The 25016-nt window shown below is 42.5% G+C and overlaps 1 protein-coding gene across 9 annotated transcripts in view; it reads right to left on the reverse strand.

Moving 5' to 3' along the window:
* SGCD (sarcoglycan delta) overlaps positions 1-25016 on the reverse strand; it is a 314769-nt gene that overhangs the window by 49337 nt on the left and 240416 nt on the right. For 8 of the 9 annotated variants that reach the window (XM_088173550.1, XM_088173554.1, XM_014875970.2 and 5 more), the window contains 2 exons: positions 7274-7361; positions 4958-5077 (listed from right to left, as the gene is read on the reverse strand). In XM_088173550.1, the coding sequence (XP_088029676.1) occupies positions 4958-5077; positions 7274-7361 (208 nt within the window). Of the gene's footprint in view, positions 1-4350; positions 4742-4957; positions 5078-7273; positions 7362-25016 lie in introns of those variants that run through there. The other variant, XM_088173556.1, reaches the window with a different exon arrangement.

The raw sequence follows: 25016 nt of genomic DNA on the forward strand, positions 1-25016 counted from the left end.
TCTGTTCCAACTGCCCTGCCACAGGCAGGGACATCTTCACTAGACCAGGTCACTCTGAGCTCCACCAACCTGAATGGGGCATCCACAGCCTCTCTGGGAAACCCATTCCCAGAGTGCCTCACCACCCTCACAGTATTCAGTTTTTTTATGATATCTAATTTAAATCTAATCTCTTTCAGTTTAATGCCATTCCTCTTCCTCCTGTCACTGCATGCTCTTGTAAATAGCCATGCACTCCTGGCCTACACTGCTTTTCTTGTTGGTGTTCCCCCACTAAATCCTCTAAACTCCTTAATAAACAGCTCATGAATAAAATGCTGGAAATGTGCCTTGGATTTAATTACTCCAAACTTATTAATAAATTTGCAATAACCTTTGAACAGCTGATTCCTCTTTCCAGGTGCATTCCCAAGCAGCTGGAGAGAAACTTGAACAAAAAAATGTTCCCAAACTAACAGTCCTAAAGTCTAACCTGTGGTCAGAATTGACATGCTCCACATGGTTCATTGCCCAAAGGGTGTTGGCTAAAAAGAAGTTACAAGGTAGAAATGGAGCTACTGGCTAATTATTTGACAGGAGGGCAGGGAAAAGTTGGTGAGATCAAAGGTACTTTTAAATCAGCCATGGTGCTGGGCTGGCTCACTCTGCTCCTGCAGTCTTTATTCTGGGAGATGAAAGGTATCCTGCCCCACTCTAAATACAGCTATTTTAGTTAGAGTTTGCTACAGAAGAAGAAAAGCTTCTGCCATGCTAATCCAAATGTCTGAGAGACACATTTTCTGGGGAGTGGGAGCAATCCCTGCATTGTTCTGCTGTAGAGAAGGGACCCTGTGGGGTTGTGATTAATCCTATCCTTGTTGGAAAGCAAAATAGTAATTTTAACAGTGGTTAAAAGGCTTGGTGGATTTGTAAGGGGACAACATCCAGCCCATGCAATCCCACCTGCCATGCAAACCTCCCTCCACACTCAAAAACCCAGGGACTGCCAGACTCCTGTAAGCTGCAGAAATGTGGCTTTTGTGGTATTATCTCAGCTCACTGCAATGCATGTGGATTCCCATCAACATTTAGTCTTCAAAAAAAATTGGTTAAATCCATCATAAATATTAAACACCAGAGTATACTGGCAAGTTTCCCTGAAAACAAACCTCAAAAATTAATCTCAAAAAAAAAAGATGTCACGGCCCTTGGGAGAACTGACAGTGGCATGTCATCAGATGTTGTCTTAGAAGGCGAAATTAAGCATCTGACCAGAGTTTAATTTCTGTAAAAACTCATGCTAATTTAAATTGCTTTAGATTTAATTAAAAATGCCTTTCTATAGAGATAATAATGTAACTCTGTTAATTAGTATCAAGTGGCATCTAGAGGGCATATTTAAAAACTAATCTGGAGAATAAATAGAGCTAATTAACAGTCAGAATAATGCTTTATGATTGTCTTTTATTTATAAATGCTATAACGTTCAATAAGCTATTAAATGAAATTGTAATTAATATATATCAAAGCTATTTTTTAATACTCTTTTAACCAAAGAGGGTTTCTTACACCCCGTTTTTCAGATGGTCTGGACACGTTTCATTTCTGGAGGGAGGCAGGGAGGGAGTAAGGATGAGGCAGCAAATACAAATTCAATTAGGAGCAGCTCATTTATCTCCTCTGCAAGGATCTGTGTTTAGGAGCCCAGGGGAGTGTCCAGCCAGGCCTGAGCTCGTGTGCCCATGGGGTTTGCCCAAAGCTCTGCTGACCACAGCCAGGGCTGGCAGGGAAGGGCTCAGTCACCCCACACACCCCCATGGGCAGCACCGAGGGCACAGAAGGGGCAGATTTTGCCTTCAGCAATCCAAGCCTTGCAAAGGCAGAGCTGTGGTTCTGAGGAAGGACAGCAGCTCTGAGCTTGGCTGTGGGATCTTTAAAAAGACCATGGGGTGCTCAGATTCCATGGAGTGAAGCTTGGGGAGGAAAGAGATGCTAAGAGTGAGAATGTGCTCCCATCCCATCATCCCAATCCATCCCATCCCATCCCATCCCATCCCATCCCATCCCATCCCATCCCATCCCATCCCATCCCATCCCATCCCATCCCATCCCATCCCATCATCCCAATCCATCCCATCCCATCCCATCCCATCCCATCCCATCCCATCCCAGGAGCACACGAGCACTGGCAGAAGAGCTTGGAAGAGAAAGGGCAGAGTGGAGCTGTTGGAAGGCTCAGTTTTTATAGGAATTCCTGCAGGCAAACACGAGCTCCCTCAGAGTTATCTGGACCCAGGCAGAGCTGAGCTCCCAACCTGAGCAAGGCACAGGGAATTCTGTGTGTCTGTACAAGGTTGTGCTCACCAGAGCTCTCCATGGTCAGAGGGCTCAGAGGGCTGCCCTTCCCCTCACACAGGAGTTCCTGTCATCCTCCAGCCTCTCCTATGATGACAGGTTTGACTGGGTTCACTGTATCAAATAAAAAATCATTGAAGTGCTCTAAATTATATCACACATGAAAAGCAGAGGTGGCCAGCTCTGTCTTTCTGTGTCCTTTAATGTTCATAAATCAGAAATAACTCCCCCAAATACAAATCAAATAAAAAGCACTTTCATATGGTAATCTGCACTGTCTGTGCTGTGCAGTTTTTTGAATCACCATCAAATGCATCATATGTCCTACTTGCATTTGTTTTTAATCTATAATTCTGTGTATTCTTCCCCTTTTTAATCCCTTGCTAATGTTGAAAAATCCTCTAGATACCCAGAGGAGGGTTCATTTCAAAACAGGAGAGCACCTCTTTTCTCAGGACAAGGATTCAGCATCAGTTTGCAGCACAACTTTCAGAAAAAAAACTTTGAAGTCTGTACAAAGAAAAGAGTTATTGTCTCTGGCAATATTCAAAGCTGGCCACAAGAGCTGCTGCTCTGACCTCTGTGGGATGATTTTCATGCCAGGTTGTTGACACAAACTTGCCTCTACAACAAGTTCGTGCTCAGCAATAACAAGAACAAGGTGAAATTATTTACATGGCCTAGATGTGTGTCAGCAGACATTCCAGCAGCACCTGAGAGCCCAAACAGCAGAAGAATGATCAAAGGAATTTGTCTGTGTGCTGCAACTCGGACTGGCCTTCAGAGCAGACAAAAACACTGCAAGAAACACGAACATATGGTACAACACTTCCCAGCATGGCAAACAGCCATGGCAAACACTTCTGGAGATAAAATTAGATTGGGGAAGCAAAGCTGGAGATAAACAAAGCCAAGTATGAACTCAGAAAGCATTTCAGCTCAAGGTCATCAGAATACTTGCTATGAAACATCACCAGTAGTATCACTCTACTTTTACTTTTCTGATCTGCAAAAGTCAAACCAACCTCGAGAAACAGTTACAGGTAAAAATGAAAGTGCACTACAGTAATCAGTAGATTTTTGATGCTGTTTATTCTGGAGACTAAAACAAGGCAGAAACTCAAAATAGCTATCAAAATTAATTCCCTGGTTTCTTGAAAGTACATAGGAACTTAAAAGCAATTTTTTGTAAGTATGTAATCTGAAAAGGGGTACTTGCAGCTTGTAAAGAGAAGGTTCTGATTTTCTGAATTTTTTTTTATACCAATGATGTAAATCTCTCTTATCTTAAGGTCTCCAAGAAAACACTTAAAAACTGTTGCTTCCTGACTTCATCTACCCTGCATGAATTAGCATTGAAGGGTGCAGTGTGAAGGGAGCTTTGTTGGAGAAAATTGATTGTTACAAATGCCCTTAGCTCTGGAACACCACAAGAATTTTGAATGTGCCTCTTCAAAGTTTTAAGCTAACAAAGATACTCTTAACTTTGGGAAGTTCAACATTTATCCTGTGAAGCCCACCTCACTTTTTATAGTTGGTGACTGAACTAGTCCAGTGTGTGACAACAGTGACCTGCAGAGAGCTACACCCACCCTGTCCACAAACAGGAACCATCTACAACAGCAGGACATCAGTCAGCAAAAAATTAAAAGGGTTGGATACCAGGTCCCATTTATATTATACATAATATACTATTAAATATCTAGAAATTATAATAACAATAATGAAATACTATCTATGTCTATATATAATTCCAAGCTCCTTATTGATCTGTTTTTACAAGAGAAGTAAGGAATAGTTTGGAATGAAAAGATGCATCCAAAACAAGTCACTATAAAGCAGGAATTGGTGCCTTCACAGAGACCAGCAGCACTGTTGTGTGACTGTGAACAACACTGAGCTACCCACTCTGGTCCTGTGTGAAAACACTCCTGAGCAAATCCCAGACTAACCAAAGAGAGTGGATTGAAATGGGGAGCACAAATATTCAAGTTCCAGACACATCTATCAAATAAATGTCACAATTTACAATTGCCACAACTGTTTTGTTCCTCCAATTAATGAAAAAAAAAACCCAAAAGAAACAAGAAAGAGCCCCTACATCCCAAACTCAGTGTATCCCCAGTTTTTATTAGGAAATGCCAATGTAAAGCCTGGCAGCAGCACGGCTGGGGAGGCAGATCCTCCTGGTGTTTGTTTCAGAATGAAGGAGGAGCTGCTGACAGTGCTGGCACCAAGAACATGAACCCTGAGGTTTCCCTTTGCACAGTGACTGCACGTCCTTGGGGCAACCCTTCTCTCTTTTCCACCCCAGATCCAAGAGATAAAAGTTCTTCAGGTTCCAAAACTGATTTTAAAGCTACTCCACTCAGCCAGACAAACCACTTCCAGGGGAGGTTTTTTTTTTCTGGAGGGGAAAATAACAAATTGTGCAAGTTAAGAAAGCCCTCACATAGAAACTCCTGGCCTTTATCTGCTTGGAGAAGATTCAAAGCCATAAAGACAGCACAAGGCTTTATCTCCAAAAGAAGCTTTCAGCAAGGAGGAAGGAAAGTCAGGCAAAACTATACTCAGATTTGAAGAGGTGCATATTGAAACTGTGGCTTAATGAACAATCTCTTACCTAGAACTCTCAATCTCTCTGCTCCAACCACCACTTCGTTGTCATCTGCAGAAAACAGCAATTTTCCAGAGAGGGTTTTCACCTCAAATTTTTGGCTGTGTGCTTCCACTGCTTGGGGACCTAGGGGGAAGAAGCTTTACTTTAGGGAAAAGCATAAGAAAACCACGTAGTAGCTTCATACATTCAATAAACCCATTTGCTGAGTAATAATAGCTCAACAAATTGCATCAGAGACACCAAACAGGGAGGCTTTTTAGGTCTTATTAGAAAAGGGCAGTTTTCTACTCAAGTAACAACTGCTCAACTATTTCTACTTCTGCTTATGTGCCATAAAATCATCATTGAATTTGGGATGGCTGGGATATTTTTACAAAAAGACAGACCCCTATGTGAAACAGCAATGAATATATCCAGTCATGCTTTGACATATTTGTGCAGGTGTAAGAGGCATCAAGAGCTCCAGGGGCCATTTTGCTTGGACTGATGCTGCTGTGTAAAATATTTCTGCTTTTCTACCTTTTAAATATATCTGGATTAAAATTCTATCAGTATCATGCACAATCCAATTAAAAAAAAAAAACCAAAAAACAAACACCAGCACAGGAGCAAATGTTTTGCTTTAGACCCATTCAATCATATGCAGGCCAAGAAAAATGGCATCTTCTCACACTGCAGAAAGTTTTTAGGCAAGTAAAACTTTCCTTCGAAATCTTATTTCAATTCTGCTGCTTTTCCTGCAGGCTGCTGTGCCCTGCAGTGCTGGAGAGCCTCTGGCAATGTGTTTTGTGGTGGGGTGTGATAAACATCAGCCTCCTGAATAGAGATTCTGTGAGGTTTGTGGCTCAAAGGCTGCCAAGAGTTACAAAGAGACCGCCCTGGGTGACTGACCCAGGCCAGACTTTGGACAAATCACCACTGAACAGCCCTGCCATCTAAGCCACAGCCCTCCTGGAATATTATTCTGCACCAGGCAGGTGATTGGATTTTGCATTAATTCTGGCCATCTTCAAGACCAATCTCATTTCTCAAAAGACAAGAGAAATAACACTTGAAAGACAGTATTTTCTTAAGAACTCTATCCCTACCCAGCATTTCCCTGCACAGGTCACCTGTGCTGGCACCTGGACACACAGAATCATGCACGTGGTTTGCACTTCAGACTAGCAGGGTTATGCTGAGATCCCTGGAAATATTTAAAAGCTCATGCAGCCACACTGAGAAAATGCAGTACTTTAAATCTGGTTTGTGTCTTGCTTATTAACCACCTCCCCACTCATCCTTGCAGCACTACATGGGGCCAAATCTTTGCTCCACTGTGAAACCAAAGCTGGTGTTGAATGCATAAAAAGCTCAATAACCAGAGCATCACACTGGGAGGTACCACTGAGCCCCAAACTCTCGTGACATAGAGGTGCTTAAGTGAACCAAACCCTCTTGAAAATGCACTGAGAACCAACAAACTGAGACCTTCATTCTGAATGTGAGAATCAGGGAGCCTGGGGTTGAATTTATTTCCTTCCTCCAGGCAAGTTTCACACATGCTGCCTAAATAATTGCTCACTGAAGCTGCATATTTAATTATTTAATACTGTGACTAAAGGCCAAGATGTTATATAAGCAAAACAAGCAACCTAGTCTCAACTTAGAAACATGTTGATGGATTTCTGCCTTTGCCACACACCAATACTTCTCACAGTCCCTGCATAAATCTCAGTAAATATATCTCTGTCCCATATCAAATATATATTATATACCATATATACAGTGCCATATACCTTATTTAATGCATTAGGCTCTTTCAGCCCAAATTACTCATTCATAATTTCATACCAAATTACCAAATTATTCATTCAAATGCTGCTGTGCACTGGGGATTTATGAAACACCCATTTCCCCATCTAACACACTCTTGTTTGGGTGCAAAGGGAGTTCTTCATCAGCAGAAGGACTTTAAATTGAAAACTGTTCCCACAGTTGGGCTCCAGAGTTCCCAAGATATCAGGCAAGTTATAAGTGCTTGTTACAACAGAAATGTCAGCCTGGCATGTGTTTTTCTTGACCCTGATGTCACACAACACACATTTCTAACTCTGGACTGGCTTTCAAATGAAAGTGATGGTCTGCCTCGTTATCAGACAGCCCCAGCCCGTTGCCTCTCCAGCACAGCTTTCATGTTTCTACAAAGTGAACTTTTCATTTCTACTCCATAAGACACCCAGGCTGCCCCCTGTGTGCTGTCTGAAGCCAGCACAGCATCCCAAAACACCCACTTTCATCCCTCCTTAATCCCTCCAAACAGCCTTTCCCCCTCCTTACCTGTTACGAGGCGAGTGAGGACTTTTGTCTTCTCGTTGAGGATGTTGACGGTGACGTTCCTGGCGGACTGGAAGTACAGTGGGTTGCCCTGGAACAAGACCAAGGGTGTGAGATGGGGGTGGCTGCGTGGCTGGGACACCTGGAGCTGACCCCAAGGCTGAGGGCATGGCTGCCCTGCAGTAACTCCTGCCCAGAGTGGACACCCCAGCTCTGTCTGGCCCAGGCAGTGCCTTGCTTTAGGGATGATTGCCTCTATTGCTGGAATAAGCCAACCAACCTGTAATTTTAAAATGTGCAGGTGATATGGGACCTGACCTAAGCTTCCCAAAGGTGTTTTGGGAGGGTGGTTGATTGCAGCAGTGCATTTCAGAGGCAAATCTGCAAAATTACAGGTTCTGATGACTCCAGTGGGTGACAGTGTGTGCCCATAGGTGAGTGAGCCATGCCCAAGGGCTGGGGAGGAGAAAATGTGATTAACATGTGGAGAGTGCCTTAGAAATCAGAGCACTTGTGAACCATCTGGCACATTTCACCACCACACTGGGGGCTGGGCTGCCAGCCTGTGACCAGACCCATCCCACTGGGTCTGCAGAACACAAGACACGAACTCTTCCCTACTTCCCACTTGACCACAAAGAATTCCACCAATTTCTCATTTTTATGCTTTAAACACACCTCTGAGAGAAAAGCCAGAGCAGCTGGTAGCACACAGCGACCTGGCAACATCCATCTCAGGTATTTCTCCTGCAGAGCAAAGCCAAAGAAAACCCACAGCTCCAACCATCTGGCTCCTCGTGTGTGCAAACACAGCCCAGGCTCCAGGGAACTCGTGTTTTCCACAGCCTGCACAGCTGGCTTCTCAGGGACTATTAGCCACCCACAGCACCAGCACGGGGTGACCCCAAATCCAATCAGCCAAAAATCTAATGTGTGAGGTGGAAATTCACCACCAGCATCTCTCTGCAGTGCCTACAGCACGCAGCTGATCAAATTCATCAATTGACTGAGACACAGGATGGGCAGAGGAGATAAAACAGCAAGAAAATCAGCAAGAAGTTGAAAATTTTTATGTCCAATGTCTTTTTCCAGCATTTCAAATTTTTTCCATTAGGAATGAATAATCAGGAATGGGGACAGAGAATCATGTGGGTCAGGCATTTCTCCTTGCCTCCTGAATTTGTAATGAACACAGTATTTTCACAGATGCCATTTTTTCTGGATCATGGCAGAAGGACTAAGTTGTCTGCATATAAAATATAACAGGAACACAGAAATGATCCCTGGGAGTCCTGTGGTGGACTGGGCCTTCGGGGAACACTTTAGTGATGGACAAACAGTTCCCAGTACTGTTTTCAGAAAATAAACCTCAAGAAACTAAAATAAAAACAGCCTCACATGTTACCAAATATTCACATCAATTACATTTGTTTCCTTCATTGTTTCTGCAGCATGTTCCATGGGATGAGCCCTTCAGCAACAAAGGGGAAAATGGGGTTTATTTGATCAATTATAAGTAGAACATTTTGGCTACATCCAGACTATTTACAACTAAATAAAAATAATGATTATAAAAAAGAATTCCACTTAATCATTTCCAGATCTTGGACAAGTTTCAGAAGCTCTTGGTACCTCTGTCCCCCTACTACACTAAATGAGGACAAATCATCCTTCTATACCTCTGCAATGTGTCTGACAGCTTAAATAATATTGTATATGAAACTGAATTATGATTAATAATTTATAAGTAAGGATCAGTGGTAATGACTTGCAATGATTCTTCTCTAATTTTTATTTGTGATCTTCTAGAACTTCTAGAAATTAATGCTGATTATTACTATTTCATGGTTAACAGCTCAGAAAGAAAAGATGGCTTCACTTGGATCCCCCCTGCTCAGGGACCTGATTTGAACACACCCAGGAAGAGCAGTTTACTGCTGCATATCCATTTCCCACTTACACATAAAGGGGATTTTTAAAGGTAGACAGCTACAATCTGCATAATGTACAGTCATGGGTGAGACTGTAACTACTATAAACACTCCATAGGAAGCACAGAAAAGGTTTTTTTTTAGACTTGTACTGTTTGAATGTTGCTTATAGAGTTTTCAAGCAGCTGGAGTGTTTTGAGAAAGCCAGGAACTCTACACATTTAGGCAGGAAAAGATTTTTCATGACTTTGAAAGATCTGTTGCTGCTCTTTGTAATACAGGATTGCACTACAGAGGTGCTACAAGATAAGCCAATATAAAAAAACACTGAAAAAGTTGCTCTGAAGAAGACCTACAAGACAAGGTAAGAGCTGGTATCCAGCTACAAAAGCCTTAAAATACATAATCAGACCTGGAAATGTTTACTCCAGCATAGTCATCTCATTCGCTCATTCAGAACTCAGATTCATGCAGCCTTCAAAAAACTAAATTTCCCTAATGGAGGAGTTATGTTTTTATTGGTCTGCAGGGAAAGAACATTGGAAGCACTTAATGTAATGCCTGCTCTCATTTCCATAATTCTTTTTCCATTAAGGAATGAAAAAGAACTGAAGAAATTACTCCCTTTTGCTGAAAATTCAGCAGATTTTCTATCCATCATCTTCTGTTTACAAAGGAAATAACACTGACATCTTTTAAACACTGAACATTAAAAAAATGTTTCTTCTGTTGCAAGCTTGGTGATGATGCCAGCTTCTTTCAATCACACAGAACAAAATAATGAAAGCTTTAAAAGCCAGTTAGGATTTACGACTGAAAAGACAAAGCCTTCCCCTTCTCTTACACTTTCATGTTACCATGACATGAAATGAAGTATTCTGATGCATATGAGCAGGTGGAAATCTAGATCAATACAGCATCAGCACCACAATAAAACAGTTATGTAGTGAAGCAGTATTTTCATAAACTGTGATAGCACTTGATGAAGCTGGAGTTAGAATATCAGCATGCAATAAACAAGCACATCTTTTAAAGACTCTTCGGGCTGGTCATGTCCTTTCAGCTCACCATGAACCTACTATTCATCTCTGCAGGAAATCCTGGAGAGTAAATACATCATTCTGCCTCTCACTCCAGCTCCTCATTAGCAGAGCCAGTGCCTTAAAAATAATTCAAATGTTTACAGACACACAATAGCATTTGCCACAGCTACTCAATACATTAAAAAATTGGACACATGCCGTAGAAAGAAGAATATGAAAAGTGCAAAAATATGTCAAAACTGCATAGCTTGCTTCCTCACCAAGCAGAGGTATCCAGTAAAATACAGAACACTTCACAAAAGGTATCAACTTACTGATTGCTAGGTTAAACACATGGCAAAACAAGCCAGAACAGCTCACTAGCTGTCGTTCTTTGGCTCTCTTTGGAAGAGATGCTAAAAACTCCCAGATCAGAGACTGAAATAGAAAAAGCCCTTTGACTGACAACCTTAATTTGCAGCTGAAGCAATCCTAACCAGTGCTGTCTTCAGGGAAATGCAGTACTTTAACAGATGTCCTTAGACTGTTTTAGGGAATTATTAAAAATATTTGGAAATCCTTTTAAATTTTTACAGGCAATTTAAAAATAATGCTTCACAGTTGGTGTGTTTGTAGTTTGGATGGTCAGAAGGAATAGCTTTAACTTGATCCTATGGATTCTTAGACTTCACACAGTAAGTGCCAAGTGAAGCTTGTGGAAATAATGGAAATGGTGAATTTCCTGCAGGCTTGACAAAGTAATGGCAAAAATAAAATCTTAAAGCATAATCTGGGTTGTCAAGGAGCAGTCTGTGGAGAAGTCACTCACAGCACCATTTTCCTGCTCAACTCTACCTCGCACTGACATTTACAGGAAGCAAACCCTGCCCTATGCTCAGCTGGACTGTCAGAGGGCCAAAGCTTGTTTTCTGTAAAGCAAGCAGCCAGCAAAAGCTTTTCTGCTTCTGTCCTACAGCCAGAGCAGCCCTCACCTGCCTGCACCTCTGGGTGCTGCTCTAAGGAGAGTGGGGAATTTTTGTGTGGAATATGTAACAAATACATTCCTTCAAATCCAACCAGTCCTATTACACCAGCAGCTAAATGTGATAACAGCAATAACAGCAGTGACACTTTCCTGCACTGCATTTACCACTGGCAGGGACAAATCAGAGCTGCACTTCAGTTTTTTATGCTTTGGAGCAGCAAGAATTCATCACCCAATAACTGAGAGACAAAGCAATAATTTTAGGGCACTTGGAATATTCTTCATTAAGAATGGCAAACCTCTGATGAAAAGGCACAAAAGGCATCACAAGTCTGTGGATTTTCTTCATGTGGCCAGGCCCAGAGCACTGCATGTCCCCTGACCTGCCAGGAAAGCTGACCTTGTGACCCTTACTCTGTCACTCTTGGTCAGTTGACAGACGTTTAAATTAGTCTTCCTGACCCAGTTCTGCACGTTCCCATACCACTTGCTCCTCTTTCAAAGGGAAGCACCAGGAATATCTCACTGTGTGATGCTCAACATGGAGTTTCCAAACCACAAAGGTCTCCAGAACACGCTGTGAGCACAGTCAAAAAAAAAAACCAGGATCTGTCCCCGGGTGTGCATTTCCTCCTCCCACTCCTACCTTGGGAATAGAAACTTCTTTGGAGAGTGTCTGATGCTGGAAAAGTTCAGAGTTGCCCCCTAAAATAGATAGTTAGGAGGAAATTGAGTAAAAGCCCTTCAGAAGTGATGAGAGATGCTGCAGGGATCAGGCCACTGGCACCACCACGAGTCTGAGCAAAGCTCACAGAACATTGCACAGACACCATGCACCTCCTGAAGAGAAAACTGGAAGCACTGGACAGCACCTACCTTTGGCTGTGAAGAAAAAAACCGGGGGGTATCTAATGAACCCCATCCCTAAGACCCTGCTTGGAACAGCAGCCTGCCCTTCATCTACCCCAGCAGAAAATCCAGACATCATGCTAAACTTGCAAGCCAATAATTACTGCTTCTATTTCAAAAGCTCTTCCTCCTTTTTCTGGTCTAGATCCCCACTAGAACAGGATTTTGCCCAGAAGCCTCCTGGCTCAAAAAATTTAAGGCATGTAGCTAAATCCTTAGGTGATAGATTGAAAATAGCCCTTAATATGATTTAAATATACTTTTTCTTGTTTAATCACTGAGTCTCTCTTCATCTATATTTTGTCCTTCAGACAGCTGAACATAATGTTCATGTTACTAAATCCCTTTCTTAGTAAAACTTCTGATTTGACAGTATAAGCTTTTCATAGCAGAATGAAAGCAAACTGTGAATAGAATTGGTAACAGATTAAAATAAACGCTTTAAAATGCCCCAGTATGTGCTAGATGTGTGTCTGAAGGTGGTGGCTGTCAGGAAGCAGGCAGTTGGTTTAGTGGAGATGTAACACAATGCAGTTTGCATCCTCTTCTTCCAGGATCCAAGTGGAATGTGCCCAGGTCATGTAAGCTGGCTCAGTGACAGAGCTGACACAGCCCTAACCTGCAATGGGCACTCAAAAACATAAATGCAGCATCATGAGCTTAGTTTGCTGTGTTTACAACTTCTGATATTTTATCAAGCATTCACATGCTTAAACAACAAAAAAAAAAATTTCAAGTTCTGTTTTCTATGCAAACAAGGTTCAGTCACCTTCACAGAATGGTGAGTTTTGCAGTACCATGAAGCTCAGAAAATACTGTGGTCCCACCCAATGTGACATGTTTTAATGGCACAGATAGTGCAGGTCTGAGTTTTATGCCCAATGCCACAAATCCCTCTCTTTTATGGCACTTCTTGAAGTTAATTTTAATAACAATAGAAACAAAAGGTAAATTTCCTTCTGCTCCATTAAGGCAATTATCTTTGACTCTACTTTTTGAAGTGCAAAGAAGGTAGGTCTGTGATGTGAGATCTAAATGACTGGGTTCTGCTTCTGGAAGGCTACCCAAAGGGGTTTGTATCCTTCAAAGTGATTTATTTCTGGCAATCTAGGGGTTTCTCTCTTTAGAAGAATACCTGTAATAATCTCATGAACAGAGTGTTTTGAGAGATTGGCTGCTTCTTCAAGATGCCTAATCAGCTACTTTGCAGCTGAGACTCTTCTGAAAATTAAATTACACCATGTCTGCTGACATTAAAAAACAACACTGAAAAATTTCCAAGGCATTACACCTGCCTTGACTTCATTGCTGCTCTTCTTTCTTTTTTACTTCATTGACTTGTAAGGAAAACCATAGGTGACATGATGAAACCAACAGACATACACAGGAAAATAAAATGCAACTGTGCATGTTGGAGTTCTATTCAGTATCCATAGGGGTGGGAAATCTGGGTTTGTAGCATCTGATCTGCTTTACAAACATCAGGTGTTTGTAACATCTGAAGGATGCTGCACACTCACAAAACTTTCTCTGTTGGTAGGACTGAAGTGATCATTACTGGCTTTGGAAAAAGTCTGATGCATTGAAGCAAGCTCAGCTCCAGGAGTCCTCTGGCAAGGCAGGCTCAGCCAGCTGAAAGGAAGAGAGCAGCACAACTTGTAAAACAGCCAAGTAACTCTGAAAATGCTTCAAGCTCTTCACTGCACTGAGAGTTCACCCAAAGGTGACACACCAGAGTCAAACGTGTGCTGATGATTAATTTGGCATCCCTGGGGAACAGCTCTCCCTTCTACAAACAAAGCCGGGCTCAAGCCATGCCAATGCTCTGAAACAGGTCAACAGCAGACCTTGATTCTCAGCACATTGCTCAGCCCTTCCAGCATAAAATCAACCAAGTATTCTCTAAACATTTCAATTTACTTGAATTCCTCTGCAGAAAAGCCAGGCTGCAGCTGCTGCTCAGCAGCAGCTCACTCCAATCTGATCCTTGTCTGCAAGGAGGTGTTGGAGCAGCAGGACCGTGCATTTGTGCTAAGTTATATCCTATTTTCTGCCTTGGGCTGTCCTAGTTATGATCAGAGTCCAGTGGTGACAGATCTCCTGCTGAAGTAAACACACTGTAGGTAGGCACAGGAGAGAGGGAGAGAAAAGACGAGAGCTCTGCTGAGGCTTAAAATATTCTAAATCATCCAACTCTGCAGCTACTCCACTGCTTGTAACTTTTACTCCAGTCAAGCGTGCAGACCTCTGCTCGTGTGTTTGGATTTTTATGGCCTTTCTGGTGTCCCTACTGCCTGCCTTAACCATCTTTTAAAACTGCCAGTAAATCATACTTCACTATCTATAAAAGACATTAGAAGACAGTATCAAATTTATGCAGAACTACTAATTCCTGAGTTACTTTCCCTTACCACCAGCACTACTTGGACCATACTACAACCAGAAACAATTAGGAACTCAGTCAGTGAGGTGAATACATGTTTAAGAGCACACACTGTTAACCCTAAGGAAAGCACAGCAATATTTTCCAGAAGTCAGATCCAGCAGAGACACTCGGGCTCTGCAATGCTCACACATCCTTTTAGGCATTCTGTTACTGCACTGCGTAATGCCAAGTTATATATCCAGATATTTTTCTCCAGGAAGGCTAATAACGTGGATACCTCTGAACACTGCTTTGAAATTACAGCTTTCCTTTGCTGCATGTCATGGATGGCTTACTTCTTGTATTAGATTATAAATGGCCATGCCAACTTATGGCTGCGTGTACAGCACAGAACACAGGCAAGCTCCTAGCAGAGGCCCCTGGTGTGACTGAAATTCAGCTGCTGCTAATAAGAAGAAGGGAAAACATTTCCATCTGTCTGGATTGGGGGAAAAGGATTTGTGAGCCTCTGATTCATCTGCATCCATATGCTGGTATGTAGACAATACTTATGGACACACAGACATATGTGAGGTAGCCAGCAACAGGAACCAAATCAATCACAGATCACAGCATGTGATTTGCCTAATTATGAGTAACACCTCACACTTTTTATCAGTGCAAAAAGCACTCTGTGAGCGAGCAGATGGTGCTGGGGGATGGCACCAGCCTTGACAGTTGCAGATGCAGAGCATTTACACAGCGTGCTGAAGAAATGACACAACACAAGCTGCTTCCTGGGAAAAAGACTCAAATTGAACAAGTGTCACCAAACAAAACACACGTATTTATTGATGTTCTGAACTTAATCTGATCCAGCCCCTCTATTCCAATCAAATATATATGTGCAGGCCAGGGAGTGATGCTATCTAGACAGCTTTGAAGTCTCTCAGAACTGCCACGTGAGCTGCCTAGCACAGAGCAGTGGAGGTGCAGACCAACCTGAGTCTAGTTACAACCTGCAAACCATTTAAATCCACACAAGCAGAATCAATAGGAAAAAGCCCTGCAGAGAAAGCAATTACACTGCAAAAGCAACTGTATTACAGCATGGGGAGGGCTGGGAGACAGGATGCAGGCAGCCATCCTCACTCCTGTGATTACCCACTGGAGTTCTCTCCCATGCATCTGGCCTGTGAAACGACAAGGTGCAGCCCAGACATGTTCCTGCAATCAAAATGTTTCACTTTCTGGGCTCCTGTCACAATTAAAAAGCTCTTCTTTATGAGCCCCATCCTTCAGGTCTGCTGTGCTCCACAAGTAAATGCAGGATTGTGCTTCAGGAAATGTTTGAAGGGCACAGTGAACTCTCCTTTTCAACAGCTTCATGGCAGTAATAATCTCATTTCCTGGATCTGAAATTATTTATTCATTGGAGACTGTCCACTTGCCACTTGCTACTGCACAAGACACAAAGAAAGATCATCTGACCATTCCTGGTGTTAGAAAATTCAGCTTTTCTATTTCAATTCTTTTATTTGCGGTTTTTCTGCATTTTTTTTTCCTGAGCTGCTGTAAATGCATACTCTGGTGTGACAGGCTGGAAGCAGCTATAAAATGATTGATGAAAACTATATTTAGGCCTTGTTGTGGGAATATTTATCGTAGAAATATGCTCAGTTAACCCTGTAGGGGAAAGGCAGAAAAGAAAGGCTGGGCCTATGACTGTACCTCTGATACCAAAGTGATTTATCTGCTTTAGTTATGATACAGGGTGATGGGGTCACAGAAGCATCAGCACAAACTGGTTTTGAATTGCTGAAATCCAGCCACTTTGTTTCCTCTGCTGAAATGATCAAGAGCTGGCTTTTAGAAGGATGCTCTGTGGGTCTGCACGACCAGACAGAGTCTTCCTCCCAAGGATAAACAGCGGGGCCAAGCCCTGAGCTGCAGAGCTGGAACAGTTCAAGTGTGAGTTAATGTCAGACAGGAATTATCTCAGAGAGGAAGAACTGCAAATCTCCACTGCCTTGGAGAGGCTGAAAGTCCAACAGCTGAGGCAGGGGGCACTCGGACAGGTAAAGTGACAGATGCAGTTAAGCGTGGGATGTGGAACTGGGCTGATCTGGAGGGAAGATCCTAAATCATGCTGGACATGGCCACACTGCACACAGGTACCCACAGAGGGAGTGTGGCAGCAAAGGTCTGATCAGCAGCACAACTGCAGGAGCAGGATGTTTGTGTTGGGATTTGGCTGTACCTTGTGGCTGCCACTCAACAGACACTCCTGAGTATCTGCTCTGGATTGAGGAGAGGAGGGGCACAGGGTATTGCTGTGGTACAGGGCCCCTGAGCAAAAATGCATCCCTAACCAGCTCCACTGGGGAGCTGGGGAGTGGGATTTCAAGAGATGTCAGGCTGGCAGAAAAAGCAGCAGATGCTTTTTCCATGCCTGGAAGAAGACAGGAAAGTTGTTTGGGGAAATGGTGAGTAATGGCAAGAAGAGAATGGGATGTGTGAAGGTAAAACAGAGCCCAGGGAGGAATATCAGAGACAAGGACCCCAATTACTCTTTGGGCAATCAGCAGGGTGGCTCAGCCTGACTGCTGTCTCCTGTCTCAAAAAGGTATTTTTCTGCTTGTGTTTTTATTCCTGAAGTTCTTTGCAAACTCTAGAGGAACAGAACTGATCAGTGAAGGCACCCAACCAGTGGCTCCTACCAGCAAAGGGCACAGGAAGGTCCTGCCTGCATGTTCCTGTTTCTTCTGCTTCACCTAAGCTACACCTCCCAGAGTGCTGCAAATAGAAAACGCTGCAGAGAGAAACAAAAAGCCTCCTGCTCTCCCAACTTTGTACCAACATCAAGGCTCATCATTTATAAATAACAGTTGGGATCTTCAGAAATCAAAGAGCAAAGGTCAGTTTGCAGGAGGAGTGGGGTTTTCAAGAGGCAGCAGAATACAGATAAAATATTTTGACTTGAAGACAGCAGAAATGCAATTAAAGGTGCTTCTCAAGCCAGCAGTTGTGACAACATGCATGCCACTGCCCTGTGTGGCCTTTACTTCATTTAAAGAGTGAGGGATGTTCTGCAAGAAACTGGAGGACACAGGCTCTGAACATCCAACCACAGAAAGCAGCAGAGGAAATCTGCTGTGGCTCATCCCATCAACTCACTGCCCTCCAACCACGGACCCTAAATCAGCTTCAGCTGAGCAGGAACTCCTGCCCTCTTACAGCAATTAGTGCCTGTTTGGATCATGGATTATTTGGCCATTCACTGGGTGGCTTCACCTGTGTGTAGGATACAACAGTGACTCTGCCTAAAGGGAAACACCAGCTGCTCTGAGGTCACAGAAACATGTGCCCACTCCTAAGCTGCAAAATATACCTAGAAAAAATGGGATTTTAAGAAAAATAATGAATTGTTGACACTTTTACCCATCAACCTAATCAAAAGAAAGACTGAAAAACTGAAATCCTTTCTGGAGAGTGATGCTCAATCTGTCAGACAAATGATCTCTCTTTTCCCCTCAATCAACCCAATGCCTTTAGTTTATTTGTTTTTCTGTTTTTAAATACTGATGTCTTACACAAAGCTTCTCGTTGGAAGAAACCACATCTGACTCTTCAGCTGTGCTGCCTTGGGCTGCAGCCCTGTCAGATCACATCCAAGAAGGCTCAGTTTGCACTGGCACATCAAAAAGACTTCCCAGGCACTGTGAAGAGCAACACGGGTGATTCAGTGAACAGCAAAACTTCTCCCCATATCAGTAACCACCCATTCCTGGAGCCACAGCTTTTGCAGCTGCTGCTGGTTTCTTAGCAGAGAATCAGGACTCAGATTTTCACCAATTTTCTTCAAAGGATGCCCCATCCCAAATCAGCCCCTTGTCTAAACCAAGAGAGAACCACTGGAATCATATGTCATTTTGTTCAAGGAGAAAGACCTAGAAGCAGAATATCTATCTGCAGCTGGAAAGAAAGAGAAAATAAGAAGTCTAGGTCATAAAAGCAATTTTCAGTGCCTAGTTTTAGATTACTAATCAAGAACCCAACAAAGTAACCTGCACTAACTAAGATACAGTGAAAATCTTGGCATTTCCTCAAAATTTTCATGAACAGTGATTTACAAATCACTGCTGAATTTGAAATAATCTTAAAAACATCCTTCCCTTGTAGACCATAAAGAAGAGTTCTCCAAAGGAAGGTGTGCCTCTGTCCTTCAAAGGGATATTCCTGGGGAAAGCTGGATGACAGCAGCACTGGAAACTCCCTGGGAAACTTCAGAGAGGTGCAAAGGCAAAAGCCAAAGAGGCTTTAGCTCCTCTCATACTCAGACAAAAAAATTAAGGCTTGAAAGTGAGGAATCTCCTGCAGTTTTATGTAAGGATGGTAAACAAGGGTTGTGCTTGATAGGTGACCAAGGAAGAAACACTGTGAGCTGAAGCATTTTAAGTTTTCTTTTTGTTCCACAGGTTATTCTGTTTCAGAGAGAAAACGAGGAGCAGACTCCTGCTAGTACTTCATACAACCTGCCTCAGAAAATTTTAAGGCCAGGCTGGAAGCAGGCCTAAAAATCCCATGGGACTCAGAATTACAGCACATCAGGAGGAAATCAATGGACAAGTAACATTTTATACTGAAAACCTAGAGTAAATCAAGAAAAAAAGAAACAACAACAAAAAAAACCCCCAGCTACCATGGAAACGGTTTTCTTTCACCACCCTCCAAGAAGAACAACTTTTTACTGTGTGTGATTTTATAGGAAACATATTCCAAGCAAGAAGATCTTAAAAGCCAAAGAAATGGTACATTTTCTGTCAAGAGCAGCAAGTTAGTTTTCCCAAGACCCTCAACAAATTTGTCCTAAAAGAAAAGAAGCAAATTTGAAGTCATTCTTGTTTTTACCGGTGTTCTTCCTTCTCCAAATACAACATCTGTTATTTAGAAATAAAACAATCAAAGAGGTATAGCAACTGGTAAATGAAACCTGGAAAATCTGACTTTGCTTTCCTGTCATAGATCAAAGAACACATGAACTGAGCTCTCTGTAGAACCAGTTCTGTGTGCCTGCACTTCCTAATGACAGCACAGCTTGTCTTGTCAACTCTTGCCTTACAAAATACATAACTTTTCCTGCACAAATAGTTCTGATCAGCAGAAGAGTTGCAGAAGTGTTTGCTGTACTGTGCTAAGAAGAGACAAAGCTCTGCTCTTCAGGCTTCTTGAAAACATGAGAAAAACATCATTTTTCTTTGTAATTGGATCTTCCTATTTGTCTTTCTGTGTTTCCATTTTCTATATTTCTCTATCTTCCCTCTACCCATACTGCATCAAGTTGTATTTCTTTTTCATTTTCAGTATTAAGAAGTTGTTTTTGTACTTCAGCCTCTACAAAGCAGCCAGGATCCTGATTGTCAGCAGCAATGTCTAGACATGGTAAATCCTTAAACTCAGAGCCTTTGCACTTCAGAGAGAGAAATGCAGCCCCCAGAGTTGCTTATGTTTTCTGTCCCCCACTGTCCTCCTTTTCACAGATGAAATAAAAGCCATTTCTGGGATGGTGGCAAAAAATTCAATGCAAAACCTGAGAGCTCACAGAGCTCACTTTGAACTGGGATGCCCATCACTTGTTTTTGTTGCCACAGGGTCCAGCTGCAAATGTTTAGAATGAAGAGGAGGTGGGAATCAGATCAGAGCAGCAAAACAAACATATGATCTGAATAGTTTCTCTCTCCTCACACAAGCAGCTCAAGCCAGAAATTTGACTTGTCAAAGGGGAAAAGCAAAATACATTTTTTGAGATGATTTGGGAAATTCTGTCTCCTTCATATTTAGCTGTACAGCCATTAACTTGCCCACATAATCTCCAAACTCCCTCACAAGAAGTACAAGCTTATGCAATTTATGGGGTCAGATCCTTCTGCAATGATCATATCACATTTTCTGGACACAAACTCTGCACTGATGTCAGGGTAAGGAACCACAAACACGTGGATCCCAGGGTGAGTTCAGAGGTGTACCCAAAATTCAAATACAGGCAAAAGCTGAGGTGGGCAGCCCACTGGGCACAGCTGATTGGCTTTAATAGGTGTTGATTACACTGCTCATATTGCATGAAATTAAAAAGCTTACAAATGTTATGAGCCATTACCCTTCCATTTAAGAGATCTTATGACAAGTTAGCAACATCTAATGAAATCCTTTTATAAATGCCATAGGCAGTCTCCACGAGATTTTGCTTTGAAATGCAACTTGTGAAGTTATTTCTGAGAGTTTGTTTGCATTGGGGCTTCCTTTCTTGCCCATCTTTGGGGTGCTCTGATTTGGAAGCTGGTGGGATACTTCAGTTTCCTGTCGTGCTCTCAATGTGGAGCACACAACAGCAGCTCCTTACAGAAACAACCAGGAAGAGGCATAGCAGGATTTAATTCTCATGTTGTCATAGTCCTTCAGCCAGCCTACAAAATTCCCTGCAAAATTCAAAGCTGAGAGACTTCTGACCAATTTTACTATAAAGGTAAAAGGAAATATTTTCATAGTTGCTGTAAAATTTACTTAACTTTCACCTCTTCAGCACACTGGAAATATCACAGAGCCACTAACTGCCCCCAGAGCGCTGGGGCAGCCAAGGTTCACACTGAAGTAGGCTCTCTGGATTTCATTGCTTCAGAATGAAATTTATTATTGGAGAGCAGATCAGTTTTATAAATCCCACTGGGCACTCACAGCCTGCTGCTGTCCACGGACTCAAATCTGCTTTGGATGGTGATGGCAAAAATATCTGTACATGAGGTGAGGGCGTTTCTGTCAAAATGATGCCTTTTGCAGCTTCTTCTTTCACTGCTGCCCCTGCTGACTGCCAGCTCTCCTCTCTGCTGATCTCTGTGGGGCAAGAAAGACTCACACTGACCCAGCTGAGAGACATCTACAGCCAAAGAACAGGGAATCTAACACAGTACCAGTGGTGCCACAAGGAGTGAATAACAAACCCTGCACAGAGAACAGGAGATGGCTGCAGGAAGCTTGTTTGTCTTGGCTGTGCCATCCACAGCAACCTTGTTCTTTTTTTCATCTTCTGAAACAAAAATCAGCCAAAGGGCACCAAGCTATGAAGATGCAGTCAAAGGAAGTGCTTATCTTGGGTAGTAGGAGACTTTTCTACTTGAAGCTAGAGTGGGAGCTGAACTGCCCCCGAGGCCAGGAGACCAACATCTCCAGAGCTGGCAGGAGCTCTCACAGGCTTGGATGTGCCACATCCTGCAAAGATTCCTCTCTGAAGGACCAGTCCCTAAGGGAACAGAGAAATGCTGGGAGGGGCAATGGCTGCAGAGGTGGTGGAGCAGGCAGGGACAGCTGAGTGATGGCAGCATGGTGAGACAAATTGCATTTCCTCATTTCCACCCTGTGAAGGTTTCAGTGAACATGCTGAAACCCTTAAGCACTTTGCTAGACCAAATCACCAGGAACTAAATCAATGTCCTTTTATTTCTCTGTGAACTTTGACAAAGGAAGAATAGGAATTATTCTGTCTTCTCCCTCAAAAAATAGCAACCTTCTTTCATGCCATCTATCTAAAAGCTACACTTCTACTACACAGTTTGAGCTTCATACAAAGTTGCAATTATCCAGCCATCTGCATTCCCTTTTTATCCAAATTAGTATGTTATATTGCTTATAAATATGTATTTATGGCTACGAGGCAGGTATGCCCCACTGCGGGCACATGTCACTGTTTAATCCAAATACATGGTTTATTGTTTTGCAGTCAGTATTTTTAGCTTGGAGGCAGGTAGACCTGCAGAGCAAATAATACAAAAGAATATGGCCATTACAGAAGTGCTTCTGTGCTTTTAAATTACAGCACTCTTATTCCAGAACCCAACACAGTAAGATGAGTACGTTGGCAAAATAATTATTTATCACTCTTAAAAGCTTCCTTTAAAATTTCTATCATTCAAACACTGGCTGGGGAGAATGCAAAGGACAGAGAAACATATTTTATGCACTCACTGGTGTAGCTTTTATGCTGATAAGAACTTACTAAACACTAGTAAAGGGAATAGCAGTTACCAACCCTAATTCACAACTGTGAATTTTTCAGGCCAAACAGATGCCCTTGCAGAATCCCAGCCAAGTGTTAATGACAGCCCCAGCCCTCCTTCCACTGGAGTCACCAGTTATTTTGCATGCCTTCAAATGAGGTTTGCTCCAACAACCTGAGCAAGCACGGTGCTCTCAGAGAGACTCCCTGCCACACTGGGTAGGACAGGGACCTCTAACATCCCCCAAAACAAAAAGACACAGTCCTTTCCTCAAGCTTTTTTTCTTTGATGTATTGGGTTATTATTTTAAACTTTTCTTTTTTTTAGCTGATGAAAAGTAACAGGAATCAGACCTTCAACATGCAACCAGCTACATACACCAAGAGATCTCTTTATAAAGACACTTGAAAATACCCTCAAAATCTGTTCAGAGAATTTTGCTATCCCTTATACCTGTGCAACAGCAGAGCTTGGAGCTCCCCCAGACAGGAAGTTTAACACATTTAATTCTGTGTTCCCAGACCCATCAATAGGAGAGTCTGAAAGAGAACTGAAGGGACAAGACCCCAGTCAAGTGCTTTTTACTGAAGCAAAGTCAAAGTTGTCAGGCAAATCCATATTCTTGTCTTTAAAAGTGTTCAGTGTAAGAAAAATAAAGCCCAGGTGTAAACATTGGCAAACTGAGTTTATTTTTTTTTTCCTATCTATGCACTTGAAACGAACATTGAAAGGGCAAACCCATCCTAATCCTATCATGGCAATGTCTTTCTGTGCTTCCTGAAACTGAGATTATCATCTCATTGCTTGTCAGACAGCTCCTGAGAGAAGCAATTCACCGGATTTTCCTGTGTAATCACAGCACAGGATTTTATTTCTGTTGTTATCCGGATAGAAAATGCACACAGCTTGTTCTGTGTCTTGCCCCTTTCAAGTTACTCACAGACCTGGATGTGCCAGGCTTCAAAACACCCCAACTGCACTGAGAAACCTAAATCTGGGCTAACTCTAAATGGCAAGCAACTTGCTTAGCAGCTCGTCTCAACACAGGCAGGAAAATTTCCAGTTTTAAATTTCTATTCCAATTAAGGCAATGAAGACTGAAGTCCCCTAAACTGTTGCCACTACTTTCCAGGACATAAAATTAACGATTTCTACTGCTGTGTACAACTTTGACTGAAAGTTGGTCTGATTTATAAGCAAGCAGATGGTTCACACGATAGTCCACAATAAATTACAACAGTTAGAAAGACAGCTACATTTTGAGAGTGACAGTGCAGCTGAGCTACAGATGGGTTTATAGATGACCCTTCCAATTTTTAATAATCTTCATAATTTATCTGCAAGTAAAGAAATGTGAGAATTCCTAATGCACCTCCTTGACTAAGTACAAATCACTTTTATTTACACAGGCAATACTTCATGGTCCAGTTATCTTCTTAATTAAAGGCAGCAAGATGCTCATGTTCCATGCAAGTGGCATGGAAAAAGCAGTGCTCAGTGTGCAGTATGTTCAGCTGAGAGCTCAGGATGCTCTGAACACTCTGGGAAAAGGGAACACATCCATCTCTTTTCTTTAAAAGAAGGCTACAAGGCTGCAAACACTGCTACCACCTGCTCATTAACCTCCAGATAAACTTTAGGCTTGTAAAATGACAAGGTTACATTTTTTTGCAAGCTCTGATGCTTGAAAACAGGTTCCCAATCCAGACTACAAAGCCACTACTAGTGAGCCAGGACTAGGATGGAAAGCAGCAGGAACAGAGACCCTTTTCTCTATATAAAACCAGAGGGGATTTGGGGGATCACTCTTGAGTGGGTGAGGGGAAAAAAAAAAAAAGCCAATCTTGGGGGAGTCAGATGCAGAAAGAAACTGGCTGGAAGCAGGTTTAAGCAGTCAGTTCATGTCAGTGATTTCTCTGCCTGGGACCAAACCACATCCATCCAATCCTTCTGCTAAAATTTGGAATTCCATTTGGAATGAGAAGCACATCTAAGTGCAGCTCCTCTAGTCTGTTAAGGTGATGAAGGGAGCAGGACCTAGCAGGGCTCTTTAGGCACAAACTACCCAAGCTCAGAGGTGCCCACCCAGCAGTCCCTTGGGATGACATTTGAGGGCTTTTCCTCCTCTCTAATGTTTCCCTTCCAGCCAAATAAATTCAAAAAAGAAATCCACTTTTAAGTGGAAATCTAAAACTATCATTAAAACAGAAGGCAGATCTCCTAGGAAAACAAGTCTGTGTGTAATTTTAATTACCAACTTCCTGGGATTCAAGAGATACAGTAGACAAGAAGAGGCACCAGTGACAAATTCAGGCTCTCAAGAATAACCACAATTCCCATTTTGGAGATATTTTGGCAGGGATTTCCCAGCTCTGTGTGCAGCTCTGCAGCACCACAGACACACATGAGTAGGAAAACCCAGGGCACAGAGCTCATGGGACTGCAGCCACTTACACGAAAAGTGATTTTCCCCTGCCCCTTCCAGG

The sequence above is a fragment of the Sturnus vulgaris genome, chromosome 15 (genome assembly GCF_052056855.1).
Source record: "Sturnus vulgaris isolate bStuVul1 chromosome 15, bStuVul1.hap1, whole genome shotgun sequence".
NCBI lineage: Eukaryota > Metazoa > Chordata > Aves > Passeriformes > Sturnidae > Sturnus > Sturnus vulgaris.